This window comes from Rissa tridactyla, chromosome 1, assembly GCF_028500815.1.
Source record: "Rissa tridactyla isolate bRisTri1 chromosome 1, bRisTri1.patW.cur.20221130, whole genome shotgun sequence".
NCBI classification, from domain to species: domain Eukaryota; kingdom Metazoa; phylum Chordata; class Aves; order Charadriiformes; family Laridae; genus Rissa; species Rissa tridactyla.
Genome location: NC_071466.1, coordinates 156,702,104 through 156,719,890, shown reverse-complemented (window position 1 = coordinate 156,719,890; position 17,787 = coordinate 156,702,104). Strand labels below are relative to the sequence as shown.

At 44.1% G+C, this 17,787-nt stretch overlaps 1 protein-coding gene and 1 long non-coding RNA gene across 2 annotated transcripts in view; one reads left to right on the top strand and one right to left on the bottom strand.

Annotated features, from left to right (window-relative positions):
- The window catches only part of AKR1D1 (aldo-keto reductase family 1 member D1), a 35,534-nt gene extending 30,573 nt beyond the window's left edge, over positions 1–4,961 (top strand). The window contains exons 7-9 of the mRNA XM_054197921.1: positions 307–472; positions 1,259–1,341; positions 4,790–4,961. Of these exons, the coding sequence (XP_054053896.1) occupies positions 307–472; positions 1,259–1,341; positions 4,790–4,832 (292 nt within the window). The 3' untranslated portion in view covers positions 4,833–4,961. The remainder of the gene's footprint in view (positions 1–306; positions 473–1,258; positions 1,342–4,789) is intronic.
- LOC128908222 (uncharacterized) overlaps positions 1–13,054 on the bottom strand; it is a 45,572-nt gene extending 32,518 nt beyond the window's left edge. Inside the window, exon 1 of the long non-coding RNA XR_008465883.1 lies at positions 12,954–13,054. This is a non-coding gene — a long non-coding RNA (uncharacterized LOC128908222). The remainder of the gene's footprint in view (positions 1–12,953) is intronic.
- Positions 13,055–17,787: the final 4,733 nt, after the last annotated feature.

The window sequence follows — 17,787 nt, the reverse complement described above, 5'->3', positions numbered from 1 at the left end:
CAGCTGCATGCTGTCATCAAAAAATGCCGGGTGTCTGCATAGGAGGTCGCCTTAGGTCTCCTCTAACAGAAAGCAAGTGTCTGTAATTGGGAACGGTGAGGCAGTAGAAACTAAGTCAACATTAGGACATCACTAGGAAGTTGCCTTTGAGAGGCCGCCAACCTAAATGCCAAAGCTTTTCTCCCACCTTTCACAGTACATGTCAAAAAGATGCAGTACTCTGTCCACAAACAAGTCAATGCCTCTGTGTTTTGACATGAAAGATAAGGAGGGTTTTTTTGGTTTTTTGTCCCCAATTTTCTTCAGGGTAAATGTGTCCTCCCCTCCTTTGCTGAAGGATCCTGTGCTGAATGCCATTGGCAAAAAGTACAACAAGACAGCTGCACAGGTTGCTTTGCGTTTCAGCATCCAGCGAGGGGTAGTGGTGATCCCCAAAAGCTTCAATCCACAACGCATCAGAGAGAATTTCCAGGTAAATTTGTACTCCAGTGGTGCATGGATGAATCCACTTACATTGGCTTAGCCCCCATAGAAGGCAATTTTCCCATTTCTTTCTGTTGACATTAGGCTTGGCCGTTGTCAAGCTTTTCCACATTTGATGCTTTTTGTCACCATCACTTAATGGTACCATGATATGACAATAGAAGAGCAAAGTAGAGGAAATTGTGGTGTCTTTTAACCCTCTGGAGTACCTAAAATTCCAGCTGGTAGCGTATTGCAGAGCAGCAGTTGCTGCAGTGAGCAGCACAAGCGAGATGAAGTAATTCAGGAGGTCAGCAGCCCAAGGGTGCTGGCTGTAGGTGTTCGGGAATGACTGATTTGTTCTGCCCAGTCTTCAGGTATGGGGCATCTTTGTTAGGGGAGGGTTGCTGCACACAGTTGTGCCAGAAATGCTCATAACCACACCAACCAGAAAGCACCTGGCTTGACCACCACACCCAAAAAAGATGAAGCATTTGTTCCCGTGTCCCTTGCAGCACTTGGTTCCCACACTGCTCCCTTCTTCCCCTGCCAATGTATTGCTTTCAAAGCTGGTGTCCCAGTACTTGCCAGACTGCCTTTCTCTTCTTGCCAAAGAGTGTAGGCAAAAGTGACTGACTTATTCATGCCCTTAAGACTTTCCCATAAATTCAAGTGAGTATGAATTTGTGGGGAAGGCAGGGGGGAGGAGAGGGGATTGTACTTCTGAGATCTGGAACATATGAATGTTAATTATGACAAGAAATGCTAACTTACTCTTAACATCTCCTTCCATTAGATCTTTGACTTCTCCCTCACTGAGAAAGAGATGAAAGAAATTGAAGCCCTGAACAAAAACGTTCGTTATGTGGAACTGTTAATGTAAGTGCAGGAAGAATCTTAGATCTTTACAGAATTTTCCCGTCTTTTCAGAGGATTTAAAAAAAAAAACTAAACAACAAACAACAACTTCCTTTTAATATTTATTTTTGTATTAACAACCTTATGCCATATGTTGTAATGATAGTCTCAGCCACTTAAAAGGTGCAACATTGCCCCTGTCTAGCAGTGTGGATATCAAAGCTGAAATTCAAATAGGAGCACTTTCTTGTCTTTCCCCTCCTTCCCACCTTCACTTCCAGTACTCAGCAAGCCATTTTGCTGCTTGAGTACAATGGCTTATGGATTGTAAACCTGGTGTTTCCAGAGGCAACCTGTCCTCAATCACCACATAGAAGGCTAAGCATTAAGAACACTCCTACATGAAACTACAGGGCTAATTTAGGGAGAGCTCGCTCCTTCTCACTTAATACTTGGGTCAGAACATCAAAATTTGCCTGTACAACTTCCTCATAAAAGATGATACATCTTAGTGACCACAAGTGGTCAGAAGCTTTGTTTTGGCCTTTCCTCTGATACTGTCTTCTTCAGCAATCTCCCTCTCCTGCCATCAGTTGAGTTGTTCCTTCTTATATGGAAAGCAGAAAACCATGCTGGCTTTTTTGACTGTTAGACCACTTCCTAATTATCTCTTCTGAGAACTAACAAGGTTTGATCTCTTGCTGCTTGTGATCTAAATCTTAACACTCAATTTTGTTTTGCTTCACCTGAAGGGTGCACTACCCCATAAGTCTCAGACTGACCCAACATTTCCTCTTCCAGAGAATGAGGCCGTTTGTTTTTTCTTCAGGCCAAAAGCATCTATAGCTTATGGCCAAACTTTATGTTTTCCCATTTTCAGGGCACTCAATGTGTAGCCAAACACTAGAGATTAATTTCCATGCATTTCTCTTGTTACCTTGGATTAACTGTGTCTTGCGAAACAGTAGCGTGCTCAAGCACTAAAAATAACGAAAAGAAGGATAGCAGCATCAGAAGCACTCTAAAATGTTGACCATTGCTCAAAAGATGGGGAGGAATGTTGCAAAGGAACAAATAAACCACTTACTGTGCTGCATAAATATGCTAGGAAATATGAACTGAGCTAAAAGCATCATAATGGAGTTCTGAAGCTCTGAAGTTCTGGAGAAACGAAAGCTCTGAAGCTTTAGTTTCTTAAAACTTAAAATAGACTTCCATCCACCACTTAGCTCCAGAACGCTTCTCACAAGTGGCCTAGCAAATTCTTATGTGTGTTTTGGTATTTGAATTTGTTTTTTCACAGCGAGGTTGAACTGTAACATCATTTAAACTTGTAGTAAGTATATACACAAAACATAACCTTGGTGCAAATGCAAGAGACTTTTCCAGAAGCAAAGTTAAAGGATGCAAATGACCACAGGAGAAGAACTTTCTAAGCTACCAATCCAAAAGCTAAATAAACTTAATGCTTTGCTTTATTAGACTAAATTTGGTCACAAGAGGCCACTAAGGACAAGGAAAACAGGATGCATAGGATGGGCATTGCCAGCTCTATTTTTCACAGTAGTGCCAAGTTTGGGGAAAATACTTAAATGCAGTCTGACTTCAACTGTGAAAAATGCCTTCTCGGAAAAGTGGTGTTGCCATGTAAGGAGTAGCTAAACATCTATCTGCCTACTATGTGCTCTCACACTGAAGTGTCTGGAATTGACACTGCAACAGATGAGTTACCAGCCTAAAGAGATTTCTTATTTCATCCAACAATACATATCCAAAAAGGTCAAACAATCATACAGAGAGACTTTGTTTAGTCAACTTCATGCAAAACCTTTGACTGCTGCGATGCAAATGCCAGCAGGAATGGAAAAATACAGCTTTCCTCTGGCTCTTCCAGTTATCGGCTACTGTGGGTACTGTGTGCAAGGCTGTTGTTCTGATGGTGTGAGTGAGCCCGTACAAACAGGATATTGCAATCAGTGGAATAAGTTAACAAGTTAAGCATCTGAGCAGAAAATGGAGATTTTTGTAAAAATATGAGTGCCAAGCTGCACTGACTCCTATGAGTAAGTCATTTTCACTCAAAGGACTCAGGCCTTTGAATGTGTGAGATCTGGTTAGCAGGCATGCTCCATAGATGGAAAATAGAGATTATGACACTGGCAACTCTGACATTGTCAAATTACACTGAAACCAAACAAGCCAAAGTGTTGTGGCTTGTTTTTTTGAACCAGCTCAATCTGTTAATGTGTAAACACTTCAGCTTGGCTGAATATTGGAATGAAGTGTTTTGACACAACCAATTCAAAATGTTTGATGCCTTCCAGTTAGTTAACTTCAATATTGTGAAATGCATCCTTCCCAAACGGGAACAATTCACAGCTGGGATAAATGCCAGTATTTGTTGTGCTCTGCTGTAAGGCAAGGCAGCCAGCTGCCATGGTGCACCTGAGAATGCTCTTCAGAAATTTTGGATTTTGCTAATGGAAAGTGTTTGTCAAGCCAGGGCTTGTGGTTTAGCATCATCTTCTCAAATAAACAAACAAGAAAGCCCACAACAAAAGCCAACCACCTCCCTCTCAAGTCTGCCAATAACGGGCAAACACAGCATTATTTTTTCACCTGCAGTTATCCCTGGGAATTTTCTTCTTGCCTTTTATAATGATCCTGGATCATGCATTTTCCCTGACCACACAGATTTTTAAAATGAAGCCTTAAGCATCTCTACTGTTCATAGAATGCAGCCATGAACATGCCTTTCTCCCCTGAACTGTATCGCTCCAAAGTTTCTTTGTAAATTTTCTGCCACCGGTGCTATTAACCTGGCAGAGCACCTTCATCTAGGCTGAGCTAGAGGACAGCCAGAACTAGTCTAGATATGGCAGCCATTTGGAGAAAGCACCATACCAGTCCCAGACCTGTTCATGCCAGATCTTTTGCCCGTGACAAACTCGCTGCTAGCAGAGAAAGCAGAGCATGCCCATTATGGGTGTAGAAGTGCATCAGCCAAAGTAGTCCAGTCTGGTGTCTCCACCTCTCTTTCAAATATAGGCCTTATTTCTGAGGGTCTTTCTGGATATCTGAACGAAGTCTTCCCCTTCCACAATGCACATAGTGAAGCCATCCCTCTCCCCTGCAACATTTCTACTAACCCGAGTTAAATCCACTGAGTTAAATAGTGAGAATAGCTGACATCAAACCCTTGTTGGCTTTTCCCATCTGTCCTTAAGGTATGCAGTCTGTAGGCCTGAGAAATGGTCTTTCACTGTCCTCTCCTTAAATGCACAGGTTTTACAATTCTGCAGGGAAGAGTATTCAGAGCAGACAGCTTCTGTATAAGCAGAAGAGTCTTCCATGAAGGCCACCTATATATTGCAAGGAAAAGGTTTGCTAGGCACAGGACAACTGCATCAGTGATGTGAGATCCTGTTTCACCCGAGAAGCTCACTTGTTCAATCTGACCTATCCACAGGTGGCGTGACCATCCAGAGTATCCCTTCAACGATGAATACTGAAAACAAGGTGTATTCAAGCGGGTTCCTAACTCAGTGCCATTAGACTTTGCTGGAGGAGACGCAACGTTTGGTGCTTTGACTTTACGGGAGACTGTTCAAATAAGCATTAAAAACGTGACATTTACTTTCTCTTGTCTTGTCAGTCTCTTATTGCTACTGAAGAGCAAATCTATTCAACCTAACGAATCTCTGGTTTTGGTTTAGGAGACTAACTCAGCATTGAAGCTTCAAAACAGCTGATAAAACTGAAGATTTCCTCTTGAAAACAGTCTCACTAGTTTGTGCCAAATCATTTTCAGTCAATGACACATTCTTCACTGAATTTGAAACAAGAAGTTCTGCTTCAGTAGATGTGAAGCAGTATCACTTTTGTTTTATAGCTCAAGTGAGAGAAAGTTAGGCGTGGAGAACTAATTGGATTTGAGATACGTATATATATGCACATATGTATATTGGTATATAGATAGAGATATATTCACTGCTTCATGCAGTGAAGCCTGTTTCACTCTGACCAGAATATTCTTCAGCTGCATACATGAGCTGCATTCCATAGGTACACCCCAGCTGCCTCCACACGAAACTAGTTCAAGCCCTAGAGCATTATAAACATGTTCGTATCCCCCCCACCACCACCTCAGCAGAGGACCTCGGTGAAACACAGGAGAGCGTATGACTATTGCATTTATATTTGAGCTGCTCTATGGGGAGGGTATCGCATAGTGTTGCATTTGCATCCTGGAGCCATCCTGGAGCTAGCACTAGTGAGAGCCTCATTTCGTGAGATTACAGAGAAGAAACTAAGCTATACACAAAACACTTCATGTACTAGCACGTGTGTACTGCCATTGGAAAATGGGTCATACATAATTTTCAGTCTACAGCATAAGCTTTTATTTATTACCATTGCTATTTATTATCCATGGAGTGACTGGAACAGGAAAATGCCAGAGCATATGGTTCATGGAGACACTTCTATTGGGCCAGGGTGTGCTCCTCAGAGCTGGGGCAAAGAGGTACAGGGGTGACCATTTCACAAGAGAAGTAGGCAAGGCTCCCGAATGGGTCTAGTGCCAGTGCATCCCTGGATGACCTCACTGGGCACCACTAGAGAAGTCAGACCCCTTCACTGGGGCGGGATTCACATAGCTTTATAAATCCATTTATAAATGCTATGTCAATAGAGGAGCATTCTACTTGCTGAAGGTTACCCAAGGGTAATTCCCATTCTATTCTATTACGCATTTAGGCCAGAGAGGGAAATAAAGGTGCGGGAGGTATATCTGAGGAGGAAGAAAACACATTAGAAATCTACTGGTGTAGATCTAAGGACAATCACAAGGTCAGGTGGAGCTCTGCTCCCAACAGTTGTCAGAACTGCTATCACAGTCCTACTTTGCCCCTTTGCCAACAGCTGAGGTCCTGGCCAAAAACCTGAACAAAATCCAAGTTTAAATTCAAATGCCAGAGAGGAGCACAGTCACCACCATACCCAACATGTTATTCCACCTACTTAATAAGTACGAGCCCTAAATAGAGCCATCGGGGCTCAACTGCTTAACAGTAGCACTGTACAAATTTTTGCACTGTAACTTGACCAGGTGCAAGTCCCCGGCCATGGCCAACATTCAGGCTGGGTTTGGCAAAGCTCTTGTTTTCTACACTGCAAATGTCAACTAATGCTCAGCTTAAATGCTCACACCAGCCCTGTCACAGCTGTCTGCTCTTTCCAGACATGTCCCCCCAAAGCTTAGGCAGTGCCTGAGGTTCTAATAAATCAGGTGACCTTGTGCATACGAGTAAGGAAGATGATACGTTGAAGCCTTTCTAATAGGAAATACCCTATAATCAAGTCTTAAATCTGTACTGAGTTAATAGGCAGGACAGATTGTGAGAGTTCCTCCATCCAAAGTCATGCCAGCAAATCCCTTTTTCTCCCCGCCTCTGATTTTAATAGATTCCTCCTCCTCCTCCTTTGCATTGCCTCATTTGAATCTGATGAAAAAAAGATTCAGCCTCTTCCCAGGGGCAAATGCTCCCATACTCGTTTCCATTGGTTATGAAACTGCTACTGACGTCTAGCCTAGTTTTTCCCCCGCTTTGCTCAGTTTCAGACCATTGCTCCCCATTGTTCTCCATCTTGCCCTACAAAGAAAAGGTTTAGAGGAAGGAAAATAAACAGGCCTGCAGATGGAGGCTTGGGAAACGCATTCTACCAGCAACGGCACAAAGAGACAGAAAAAACCCAAACCCCGGCCCCCCGTATGATCCGTTCACATCTAGCAAATTTCAGAGGCTTATTGAACTCGCTGCCTGGTGCGAAACACGTCGCTTGGAAGCGCCACGTACAGCCCTGCTCCAAGTGGAAGGGTCAGGCGCGGACAGAGGGGGCTCTGGCACCTCCTGCTCTGCTTGCAGTCGCACATGACAAGAATAGTCCCAAACGTGTACCAGGAAAACTTACTCACTTTTACCGTATGTAACATGAGTAGTTTGTGACTCTTCCTGTAGCTACAAAATGAAATGAAACCCAGACCAAAGATGTTTGCTTCAACTGTGCACAAGTCACTTTATGGCAAAAAGAAAAACAAGCGATGCGGTGTTTTAGATTCTTTTTGCAGCCCAAGAGCTTCTCTGGTCTGGCCGGTAGAGAACCAAGGTGGTATGCTAACATCCACAGCAGCAGAGCAGTTGCCACAGCTGTACATGAAAGCACAGGCTCACCTGGCTGGTCGGGGGAAGAGGCGTTCTCTGGTGTTACACAAGCTCAGGGCAGAGCACAAGGCTTTGGAGCTGCAGCAGCTGGACCCTTCCTTTGGGCACGTTTAATAGGTGATGGGACAAGGAGGCACCACCAAGCAGTGGTCATTCAACACGCTGGCATTACCCCCACCCTGCACTGCATGGCTGCCTGAATTTGTTTCCCCACGGCAAGGCAGAGCTTCATCTTCCCCAAGACTAAATATTTGGAATGGGACTGTTTTGGGAGGGACATGTATCCGATTTTCCCTGATGCTGTGCAGGTGCCCATGAGAGGAATACGGAAAATAGTAAGAGGCAAAGTGGGATGGGCCCCGCCTGCATTTTACAGCCTTACATTAAAGATTGCCCTTTGGATTTATATCACACATTTTTGTGCCACAGGGCTATCAAGACATTTTAGAAGGGTGTATAACATGTCCTGTGTAAGAAAGGGTGAATTAGGACACAGTTTTGGGTAGACTGAACTGGACACAGGGGAAAGGAAGGCAGGACCTCCCACAGTTTTTGTCCCTTGCCTGCCATTTATGCCTAGGTGCCACAGAGCTGGGTGCTCTGCAGTAAAAGTGAGATGTCTCTTCTCCTGGCCAAAGTATAATGATAACCAAGGACAGAAAGTGAGTTTTGCAAATAGTTGGAGAGGATCAGAGGCCACAAAAGACAGAGCCTTTGGTTACACACAGCAGCATCCTCAGCTGATGAGGCTCATCAGCTGATAAGGCTTCTTCACTTGGTTTGTTTCTCGAATCCAACAAACCCTGAAAGCTGCTCCCCTCCAATCTGGCAGGATAATTAACCATTACCATATCCTTGGGACGTGCAAACGAATTCAACAGCAGAGAGGCTGCTATTTTCCTTAACTAATTAAGATCACCTCATAACCAGAATCAGAGTGGATTCTTCAATTTAGCGGGTGAAACATTTAAATGTGGAAACAAAGCCAGTGTTGTAGAGACTCTTAGAGAAAAGCAAGCGTATGCCTGGGAAGTGTCAGACATCTCTCAGATCTCTACAGTGAGCAGAGAGGACAGACTCTGGTCCTTCATGCACAATAAGTCAAATTTGTAGATTTGAGATACCACCTTCCTCACTGGAGTGGCACATAAGTCATAGAATCATAGAATCTTCATGGTTGGAAAGGACCTTTGAGATCATCGAGTCCAACCACACACACAAAAAAAACCCCCTACAAATCTCTGCTATTAGAGTCTCCTTGTTGCCATCTGACAAATTGAAACACTTTGAAATAAATCGGTTTGGTATTTGCAAGCCAATTCCCTTATTTTCTAGGGGAGAGAAAGGGAGCAAGCTACTCTTTCCAGACATGTTTTGCCCAGCTCTCATCAGGACACGATTCATACATCTAGAGGAAAGCACCGAGGTGGACAAGAAAGTCTATAAGAGTGACATGTTAGAATGAGATTCAACGTGCTTGTTTCACTTATGACCTAAACTGCAAAACACATTTGCCTCTGGGGGTGGGATAATCAGCACGCAGTTGGGTATAGTGCAGTTTTTATACTAATTGATTCCCAGCAGTGCCATATTTCAGCTCTTCCCAACATCCTACTACCCTGGAGCAAAAACCCTAGCTTATAATAAAGGGCTTTGAGAGTGTGAAAAACAAAAAAGTTAATTTTAATTTTTCAATGCCAGACGGACTCCTTGGGGAACCTTAACTCAACAAGCATGACCAATACTCACAACAGGACAACACATTGCAAATAAAATGCAAAGCAGAACCAAATGGAAAAAGAGGAGGGAGAGAAGGAACTGGAAAGAAAGATGACACATGCGTGTAAACACATGCATGTAGAGGGGCACCACTCGAGGAAGCTACTCAGTTTTTGCTCTGTAGACTGCAAAGCTACCTGGATGGAATCCTCAGATCAGTCCAAGGTCATCGAACATAGCAAAGGCAAAATCCTGCACCAGGACAAATGTGTGCTCAATTACAAGTCAAATGAGAGCTCACAATGACCTAGAACACATCTCAGAGCAACCTCATGCTTAATGAAGAAAAGACTGTGCAAGCGCAGGGTGCTGAGGGCACTGGACAGGATCCTGATAACACTTCAGCACGTACAAATCAGGAGTGACTCTGCCGACTCAAGGTTTACACCAGTACAGGTACACAAAACAGAGGCCCCACCCCCTCAGTGCAAGGAAACTCATCCTAAATTTCTGTTCTCCCATAGTTAGGCTGACCAGTGTTGTTCTCCCAGGTCGGTGTAGATGCTGGTGAAAGCTTGCAAGGAGTACTTTGTGATCTCTTAGGAAGACTGCTTTGCTCCTCATGCCACCATGTCTCAGCTTCCACCCTACAGGGCAACACCCAGAGCTCCTCACATGTGAAATAGTGAGGTTTCACACCAAGGTGATCCCACCAACCCACATGTTCAGTACTGATGTCGCCAGGCAGTCCACAATAGCCCAAACCAGCTGTTTGGTAGCATACTTTTCACAGTTCCTCCCTGCTTTTCCACAGTGGTGGGACTTCAGTCCTGCATTGCTTTTCTATAGGATGAGGACATTGCCTTTACATTTCATTGACTACATTGATCTGTACTTCAGGAACTTCAGAGAGGAATCTCCAACATTTGGAAAGGTTCTTCTAAGTTATGGATCAGAAATCTACGCCCTCATTCAACGAGCCAGCGCTACCTCTCTGGTACCCTGTGAGGTACGGTCCTTCCAATATACAGTAGAAGAAACAACAAAGCAGGAAAGTAAAAGGTAACATATTAGAAATACCCACATGATTTATGATTTCTGCTCATTTTTTTTTCTAGGCATGGCACTTACAGCACACCAGCAGTCATGAATTCCCTTGGCAATCTACACCAATCTACTTGGCTCATGCCCCTGTGTTCACAGAACTGGTCTGTTGGGTGTGCAAGAGTTTCAGGCAATAAAAGTGGGAGGGGGGCATTATACCTCCCTTCTCACAGCAGTTAGAGCACTGAGAAAGTGATGCAGCAAGTCAGGTTCAAATCTTTATGGGGGTTTAAACCTACATGTCTCACCTTATCCAGTTACCAAGCTGTATAGCTTTCTGGAAGGGATCTGGCTCCATCCACCCACTGAACTTTTCAACTTCACATGAGAAATTCATCAGGGTGAAAGGGGGAAGGACTTGGTAGCTGAGGAACATGATGCACTTTCTTGTGAAGGAGGGCGCTTGCAGTCCAGCCCTCACTCAGGTCAACGCTGGCTGGAAAACACTCCCACAGAACTTCCCCCCCCTTCTACTATGGCTCATTCTTATGCTATGCAATTTGTTCTTTCTCTGCTGTTTCTTTTGGACACAACACAAGTTATATTATCAGAGAGGATTCTCTGTGTTGGAAAGGATGCAAATACCCCTTCCATCACAATATGCGTAAACGTGAATTTCACTGCATTTCTAGGGTTGAGCAAACCCTGTGAGAGCAAACCCTGTAGCATCACTTCAACAAACACTTACCCCAGCAGGCTGCACAGAGATACTACAGATCCAACTGAATTAAGACATCGATTTGCACCTCCCTTTCACCCAAGTGGTCCAGCACTCCACAGACATTATTAATTGACCTTGTGTGATTATCTTTGCCTCCCCCAAACTTTATTCCTTTTACCCTCTTTACAGCTAAACTCATCCATCCAGGTTCTCTGCTCTCTACCAAGTTTCACCTCGCCACATACCTGAACAATTAATTCAATCAAACTTGACTGCTGAGCAAGAGCCCCTCTCACACATTGTCACTCCCTGAAAAGTTTGTTTGGGCACTTGTCCCCATTCTTCTGGTTTCCTCCTGTCCACTGAGGAGAGGCCTTGACATGGCCCACCTCCAGGGAAAGGTCACTCACCTTAAGTTATTCCCAGCTCTGGTAAAACTCAACATTTAGAAAGAGCATTGGGTACGTATTATGTCTTTCCTGTGGCATTTATGATGGAAATGTGGATACGCTGTGCTACACCAGGAGAATTACAAATTAAAACTAATTAGGGGAGAGAAAGCATGAGGAAACAACTTTGTACACCTTTCAGTAACTTTGACCCTGTGAAGGATTACGAACTTTGTGTAGAATAAAGCCCTGATGTGCCCCACAGAACACAGCCTCTGGCAGAGTCAAGAAAATGGTAAAAATGGTGGCGGGGAAACCAAAGAAACCAGCTGCTGGGTTATGGAGATTGTTTAGAGCGGTACAGAGAAAAGCAATATTCTCCTACTGCAAACCATATGAAAAGGGAGATGCATTAACCTCTACATTTACAGCCTATATCGTGGGTAAAAGAATGAGGAAGTAGTCACAGAAATCAAAGAGCATAAGATTGGTCAAGATACGAGTTTTTAACCATGCACGGCCACTCTCCATAATTCATAGCTACAGCCATTAAAGGGCCAAACAAGCTTGTTGGGGTTTGAACTTAACTAGTGTCACGGCCAGTGCATAATACCTCCGTGTCAGATTCTACCCAGCTAGCTGGATAGGAATGTGATGGGAAGAGGAGAACTTTCCCACCGCGCCCTGCATGCTGCGCACGGGATTATATGACTGAGAACTCAAAAGGGATTTGTCTGGTGCCAAGGTCACGTGCTGTTTGGGGCTTAATACTTTCAAGTCACATTCAATAAAAGCATCTTTTCTCAAAAAAGTAACTCCAGTGCTCCAAGAGGAAGGCCAGAAAACAGAGATATTTGGAGCTTTTCAGCCAGGAGGCTGTGTGTATTTATGATTACAGGCTTACATGGGTATGCATACACACGGGCTGGGTAATCCTGCCCTCTGCAGAATCCTGCCACATGTTTCCATGGGGAGGTGCTAGGATGAAGTACATCAGCTTCTATAGGCAGCCAGAGCACCCCATCTGCTACAGCTGTACATACGGCACTTCCCCGGCTCTAGGGAATCACAGGCTGAGAGCAGCACAACAGCCTGAACCCAACACTTGCACCGCAGACGCAGCCTCCCAGGGAATATCACTGGGGTATAACAAATACAACCAATACTTAAGCCCTTTAGATTAGTTTAGCACCAGGCTGATATTAGCCACAATTTAACTGGTTAGCCTGCAGCAGGTTGTCTCACGCCACTTTGCTTTGTGGCTTGACACCTCCTGTTTGCAGAAAGCTTTCTCATAAACAGGCCCAAAGCAAAACCAAGAAGCACTTTTCCCCCCTACAGTCACCCAGTCTTCTTTCAGTTCCTCAGAAATCCCTGCAGCATCCCACTTTGTAGACCCATCCTCTGATCAGGGAGGAGGCAGGTTCCTTCCTCCCTTAGTAGGAGCTCAGCAGCCCAAGCTACCAGAGCAGACTTATTTCAACTGACACGTTCTTCCTTTTTCTTTCCACTCCCCTGCAAGTGCAAATGTCTTACCTGAGGGAAGTAAAAGGTGCAGTAAAACCAGCAGCCCCCACCTCAGCAGCTTGAACTGGAACCAGGAAAAGAAACAGGGCACCCAAACCCTCATGTCTAAGAGATCTCGAAGCTATGAGGAGCTCATGTGCTGTTAATTTGAGAAGTCACAGGTGCAGCTAATGGCAGTTAGCCCGCCCTGAGAGAGGGAAGAGGTAGAAAAAAAATCCCCGGAGTGAGTCTCTCTGCTATATTCTTGGTGTTGGCTAGGGGTCAGGTTGTGAGGTAAACCACTGAACTTGGGAAAATAACAGTCTGTCTATGGCTTTCAACTTATTTTTTCTTTCCTCTACATATGAAATTTATCTCTACTCCTTGTGGGTTATCAGTCTGCAGATCTGCCTTAGTCATCCAGCTAGGGTGTTCACAGAAGAATAAATAAATGAATCACGCTCTTTGCAGGCATTGCTGTGAAATAACTCCCTCCTCCTTGACTTTCCTGTGTTTCTCTAGCCAAGGAAGCCAAAGTCTACAGCAGCAGTGGTGAGCATGCTTTGACCATCGACTGTCTCTCCAGGTCAAGGAAAGGAAAGTCTACAGCAGCCGCAGTGAGCGTGCTTTGACCATCAACTGTCTCACCAGGCAGCTTTGCAGGAAAGCAACCTATGCACAGCTCTGCTGCTGCTGGCATATAGGGGCAGCTGGTGCTCGGGGGCAGCTGGTGCTCGTGGGCTGCGTCGGCCCCACTGCCTGGCCGGGGGCCTGAACGTGCCCCCGCAGCACCGGGAGCAGTGGGTGAATCCATGCCTGTAAGGGTAGCAGAGTATAGGCATACCTCACGCACATCCCCCGCCTCTGGGGCTGGGATGCCTTTGTATTTGCAATTTCCTTAGATCTTGAAAATCAAAGCAGACAGGTAAAAAAAGACAAAAAGAGAAGCTTGAGATAAATAACATTTAACACTCCAAATTCCTCCTACGTGTGGGTCCAGGGGACTTGAGTCCATGCTCTGCGCTGGGCCTTTCAGGTATGATTTTGGGAGTCATCTTACCCAATGTGGGAGAGCAGTAGGTGGAAGGAGATCTGTTACAATCTGACTGGATTTGCAGAGTGAGGGCCTTGGATGGTGCAGTGCCAACCACTGCAGCACCAACTTTTGGTCCCACAACATTTGTTAACTCTAAGGTTGCATCTGGGGCTTTGATAGGCAGCAGGACCTCAGAGAGCCTGCAAGGAGCATGGGTGTCAGAAGACAGTTTAGAGAGGAGATGTATGCTTCAGTCTGCTTCCAGAGTGAATTAAACACTAATGTTTTGCTTGTAGGAAGGCTCCTATTTCCAATTTACCTCTCTCCTGGAGAAAACCATGAAGGTTTTCCTTCTGAAAATCCAGAGGATAAATATTTGGCCTTTTAGAAACTCAATGAGAAGGACAAAACGAATTTCCACCACCCTTTAAGAACTCAGTTCTCCAGTCAATAAGCAGAGTGTTAAGGAAAGCCATGGAAGACTTTGGTTTTCATTACTTTTTGACCCTAAAGTATTTGCTCCCCTTGACATTTTTGAGGGAAGTCTCCTAGCACAAGGTTTCAGGAGATCTGCTGAACCTGTGTTTCCACCGCTCTTTCAGATTATGTGGTGAGTTTAGACAAATCACGACAATCTCTGCTGGACAATTCTTGCAGCCTTCTGAGCAATCGAGTTCAGTGCTTCAGTTCATCAGGAGGGTTAAAGTTTGCTTGTCTTTAACTGCCTACTGTTTATAGCAGGAAACCCAAAGAGTACTCCCAGGATCCTACGAGCAACTGCTCTTGCCTGTTTGTAGCTACTATGATGCATTAAGATGGGACTTTCCACCCATCTGGGGAACAATATACTTTGGTCTAATTTCCCGAAGAGTGCGTTCCTGCTGGGATCAGCCCCCCTCCCAGCTGCCCCTTGTTGAAAGCTCTTGACAGAGCGCTATGCAAAAGAGACTTAGGAGAAAAGTGACCTCACTTTTTTTCTCTCCTGTCACTGACCTTTTTTTTTATTTTTCTATACCTTAAGTGATCATCATTAAAAATTGTATTTTGCCAGTTACTGAGTGTGGTGTTCAGTGTGAAGCTTCGGTGAATAAACTAGTTCGGATCATTTCTCTAAACAAGCTCTGATACGAGCCAGTTCTCAGGACTTGCCCGTAGTTAGTTGTTTTCTGCATTTCTAGTAATTCATGGAATAAAATTACTTGGCCTTCAGTATTTTAATAAAACCTTCCTCTTCCAAACAAGGTGTAGAGGTTGTTGTTATGTTGTTACAGCTCCACAGAAGAATTCTTTCCTCCAACAGACAACTGCTCCTCTGGAAATTTTTCGGCTTTGGTAGTACATGCATAATAAAGTTACAAAATTTTATTTCTTTATGTATCTGCTTATCCTTAGATTTACCATTCTGTTTAACACTTTATTCACATTTCTCTTCTCTGAGTTTGTGTTGTCTTTTAATATAAGGAAGCATTATATTAGCACAGAATAGACAGCAGTGCATTTACCCGGCACCTTGATACTTAGTACTATCATCATTCCGCATCAACCAGAGTCCCAGAATTTTAATTAATACTCAGTATAATTTTAGCAAGTTAAAAAAAACCCAACAGCATAACTGAAAGTCTATGAATCCTTATGTATAAAAAACATGCCTAATATCCTAAAGTAAGCAGTTCTTTGTCTGTTCAAGTGATCAAATAGTATGAAAGACAGCTAGCCATAACACATCCAGTCTTATTTACTAGCTCCTCTTCCTGTTCCCAGCTATAGGCACAAATGGATCTCTGACTTTACCAGAGTGATTCATTTTACCAATGTCAAAAGAGCAAAACACGTTAATGCTGCTGCAAGGCTCTCAGGGCTGCAGGCGATGTCAGTGCCCTGCCTGCATCGACCTCCACCGCTGTGTGTGTTTGCATCCTCTTGAAGCCACTTCTGTGTCGTTGGCACTCATGGGGCCCTGTGCATCGACCTTATGCCCGTTAGCAAGCAGACAAACCTGGATCAGACATCACAGAGAGTTTCCACCTTTATAAGAATCGCTAATCAATGCAAGCTTTTGGAGAATCTATGTGTGGATGGGGCGACAGGTTTGAGCATGGGTGGGATGGATGCGCTCCTAGAAATGGGTAAGGTGGCCCCCAGACTAGTTTGAGGTGGTTTAGAAAGACGAGGTGTGAAGCCATGATCTAGCTGAAGTCTTTGAAAGTCATAGTTTCAGGACATGACCAGGGTCCCCGTAATTTCTGAGGGTTTCTTGTGCCTGTGGATAAGATCTTAGATAGGTGATGTTCCAGCTGCTATTTTTTCCCTCCAGTTAGAGGCTCAGAGTGCTTGTACAACAGTCAGGGAATAGCGTTTCAGAAGAAATGGTTGAAATTTTTTTCAGAAGTGATTTCTGTAGATAAACCACAGTAAGAGAAGAAGAAACAGCTAACACATGTTTTATGATCTACAGAAAAAATATGGAAAAGAATCTGGACAGGACCACAGAAGGCCTTCCAACCCCAGGATAAAGAAACTGTACCATTTTGACAGATAGTCTTAAAGACTTTCCTGAGTGGGATTCTCACTTTCCCCAGCAATCTGTAGCAGGGCTGAATTTTCCTCATTGGTACAAAGCGTTTTACCCAAGCCTAAACCAAATCTTCCCTTGCTGCTTTTCACAGTCTCTGCCCCTTGTTCTTCCCAAGAGGGACTCAGCCCTCCTGGTGGGGCTGCCCTCACTCTCCTGTTTCCATCAAATAACACATGATAGTGGCAGGGATGGGTCTTTTATCACAGACCTCCAAGTTGTCTTGAGGGTCTTTGGAAGCTTTTTGTTCTACCAAGACTTTTGAACTCAACATCTATAGCTTGCTAGCAAAGGGGGATGAGTCTCAATGACTTGCCCATCTCCTTCCAGCACTGTGCTTTGGCACTAAGCGGCTCAAGTTAGACACCATTTCCATTTCATGCCATCTGAGCACTTGAGAAAGCTATGTTCCGAAAGCACACAAACTGTCACATCAGATCAGATCAGGTCATCCAGCAAAAATAAAAAGAGGACAACTACGGGAAATTCTGTCCATTGGAGAAATTTTATTCTAAACACCCATCAGGTACCAGGCTGTGTCGTGCCTTGAAAAGGTGAGGGAGTTATGCTGAAAGGTGGTTGATGAATATGAGAGGAGAAAATATTGTTTTGGCTTAGCCAAAAAAAAAAAAATTCTTTACAGCAAAAGGGAAAAAAATTAATTTAATGAGTTGTCCGCCTTCTGCAAATTAAAATGAAAGGGTATTCCTTAAGGGAAAATTGTTTCAAAATAAAACAAAAAAATGTTGCATTTACAAAATCTAAACTATTGTAACTTTCCCCAGCTTGCTCTGTTTGCTTTGCTTCAGGCAGTCTGGATTTGTAGAGCGTGTGCTCCATCACCTGCCTAGGGTCTCCGTGTTTTCTCTCCCCTTTTTCCTCATTGGTTCAGTCATCTGCATATGGTTTCCAAGCGTCCTGCTTCTTCTTCGTGCAGTTGCCACTCTGGACATGGTTTGTGGAGGATGTTCTAGAGAGATAGAGCCTTTTCCGCAGCTTCACAATTCATCCTACATTTGCTGACAGCAGCCGCGCGCACCCTAGGTAAACCTCACACAGACCAAAGGTAAAAAGTTGCATTAGATTATTTGACTTGTTTTTCACAAACTGATCATCATGTTATTTAAATTCAGCATGTGGGGGAGTGTCCCTCTTTTCTGGTTAAGTCCTTTAGTCCTGCAACAAGGTCAGCATTCATCTACATGCCACAGTTACTTTTACAGAGGCTAGGAGGCTTTGACAATCCAGGTGACTCT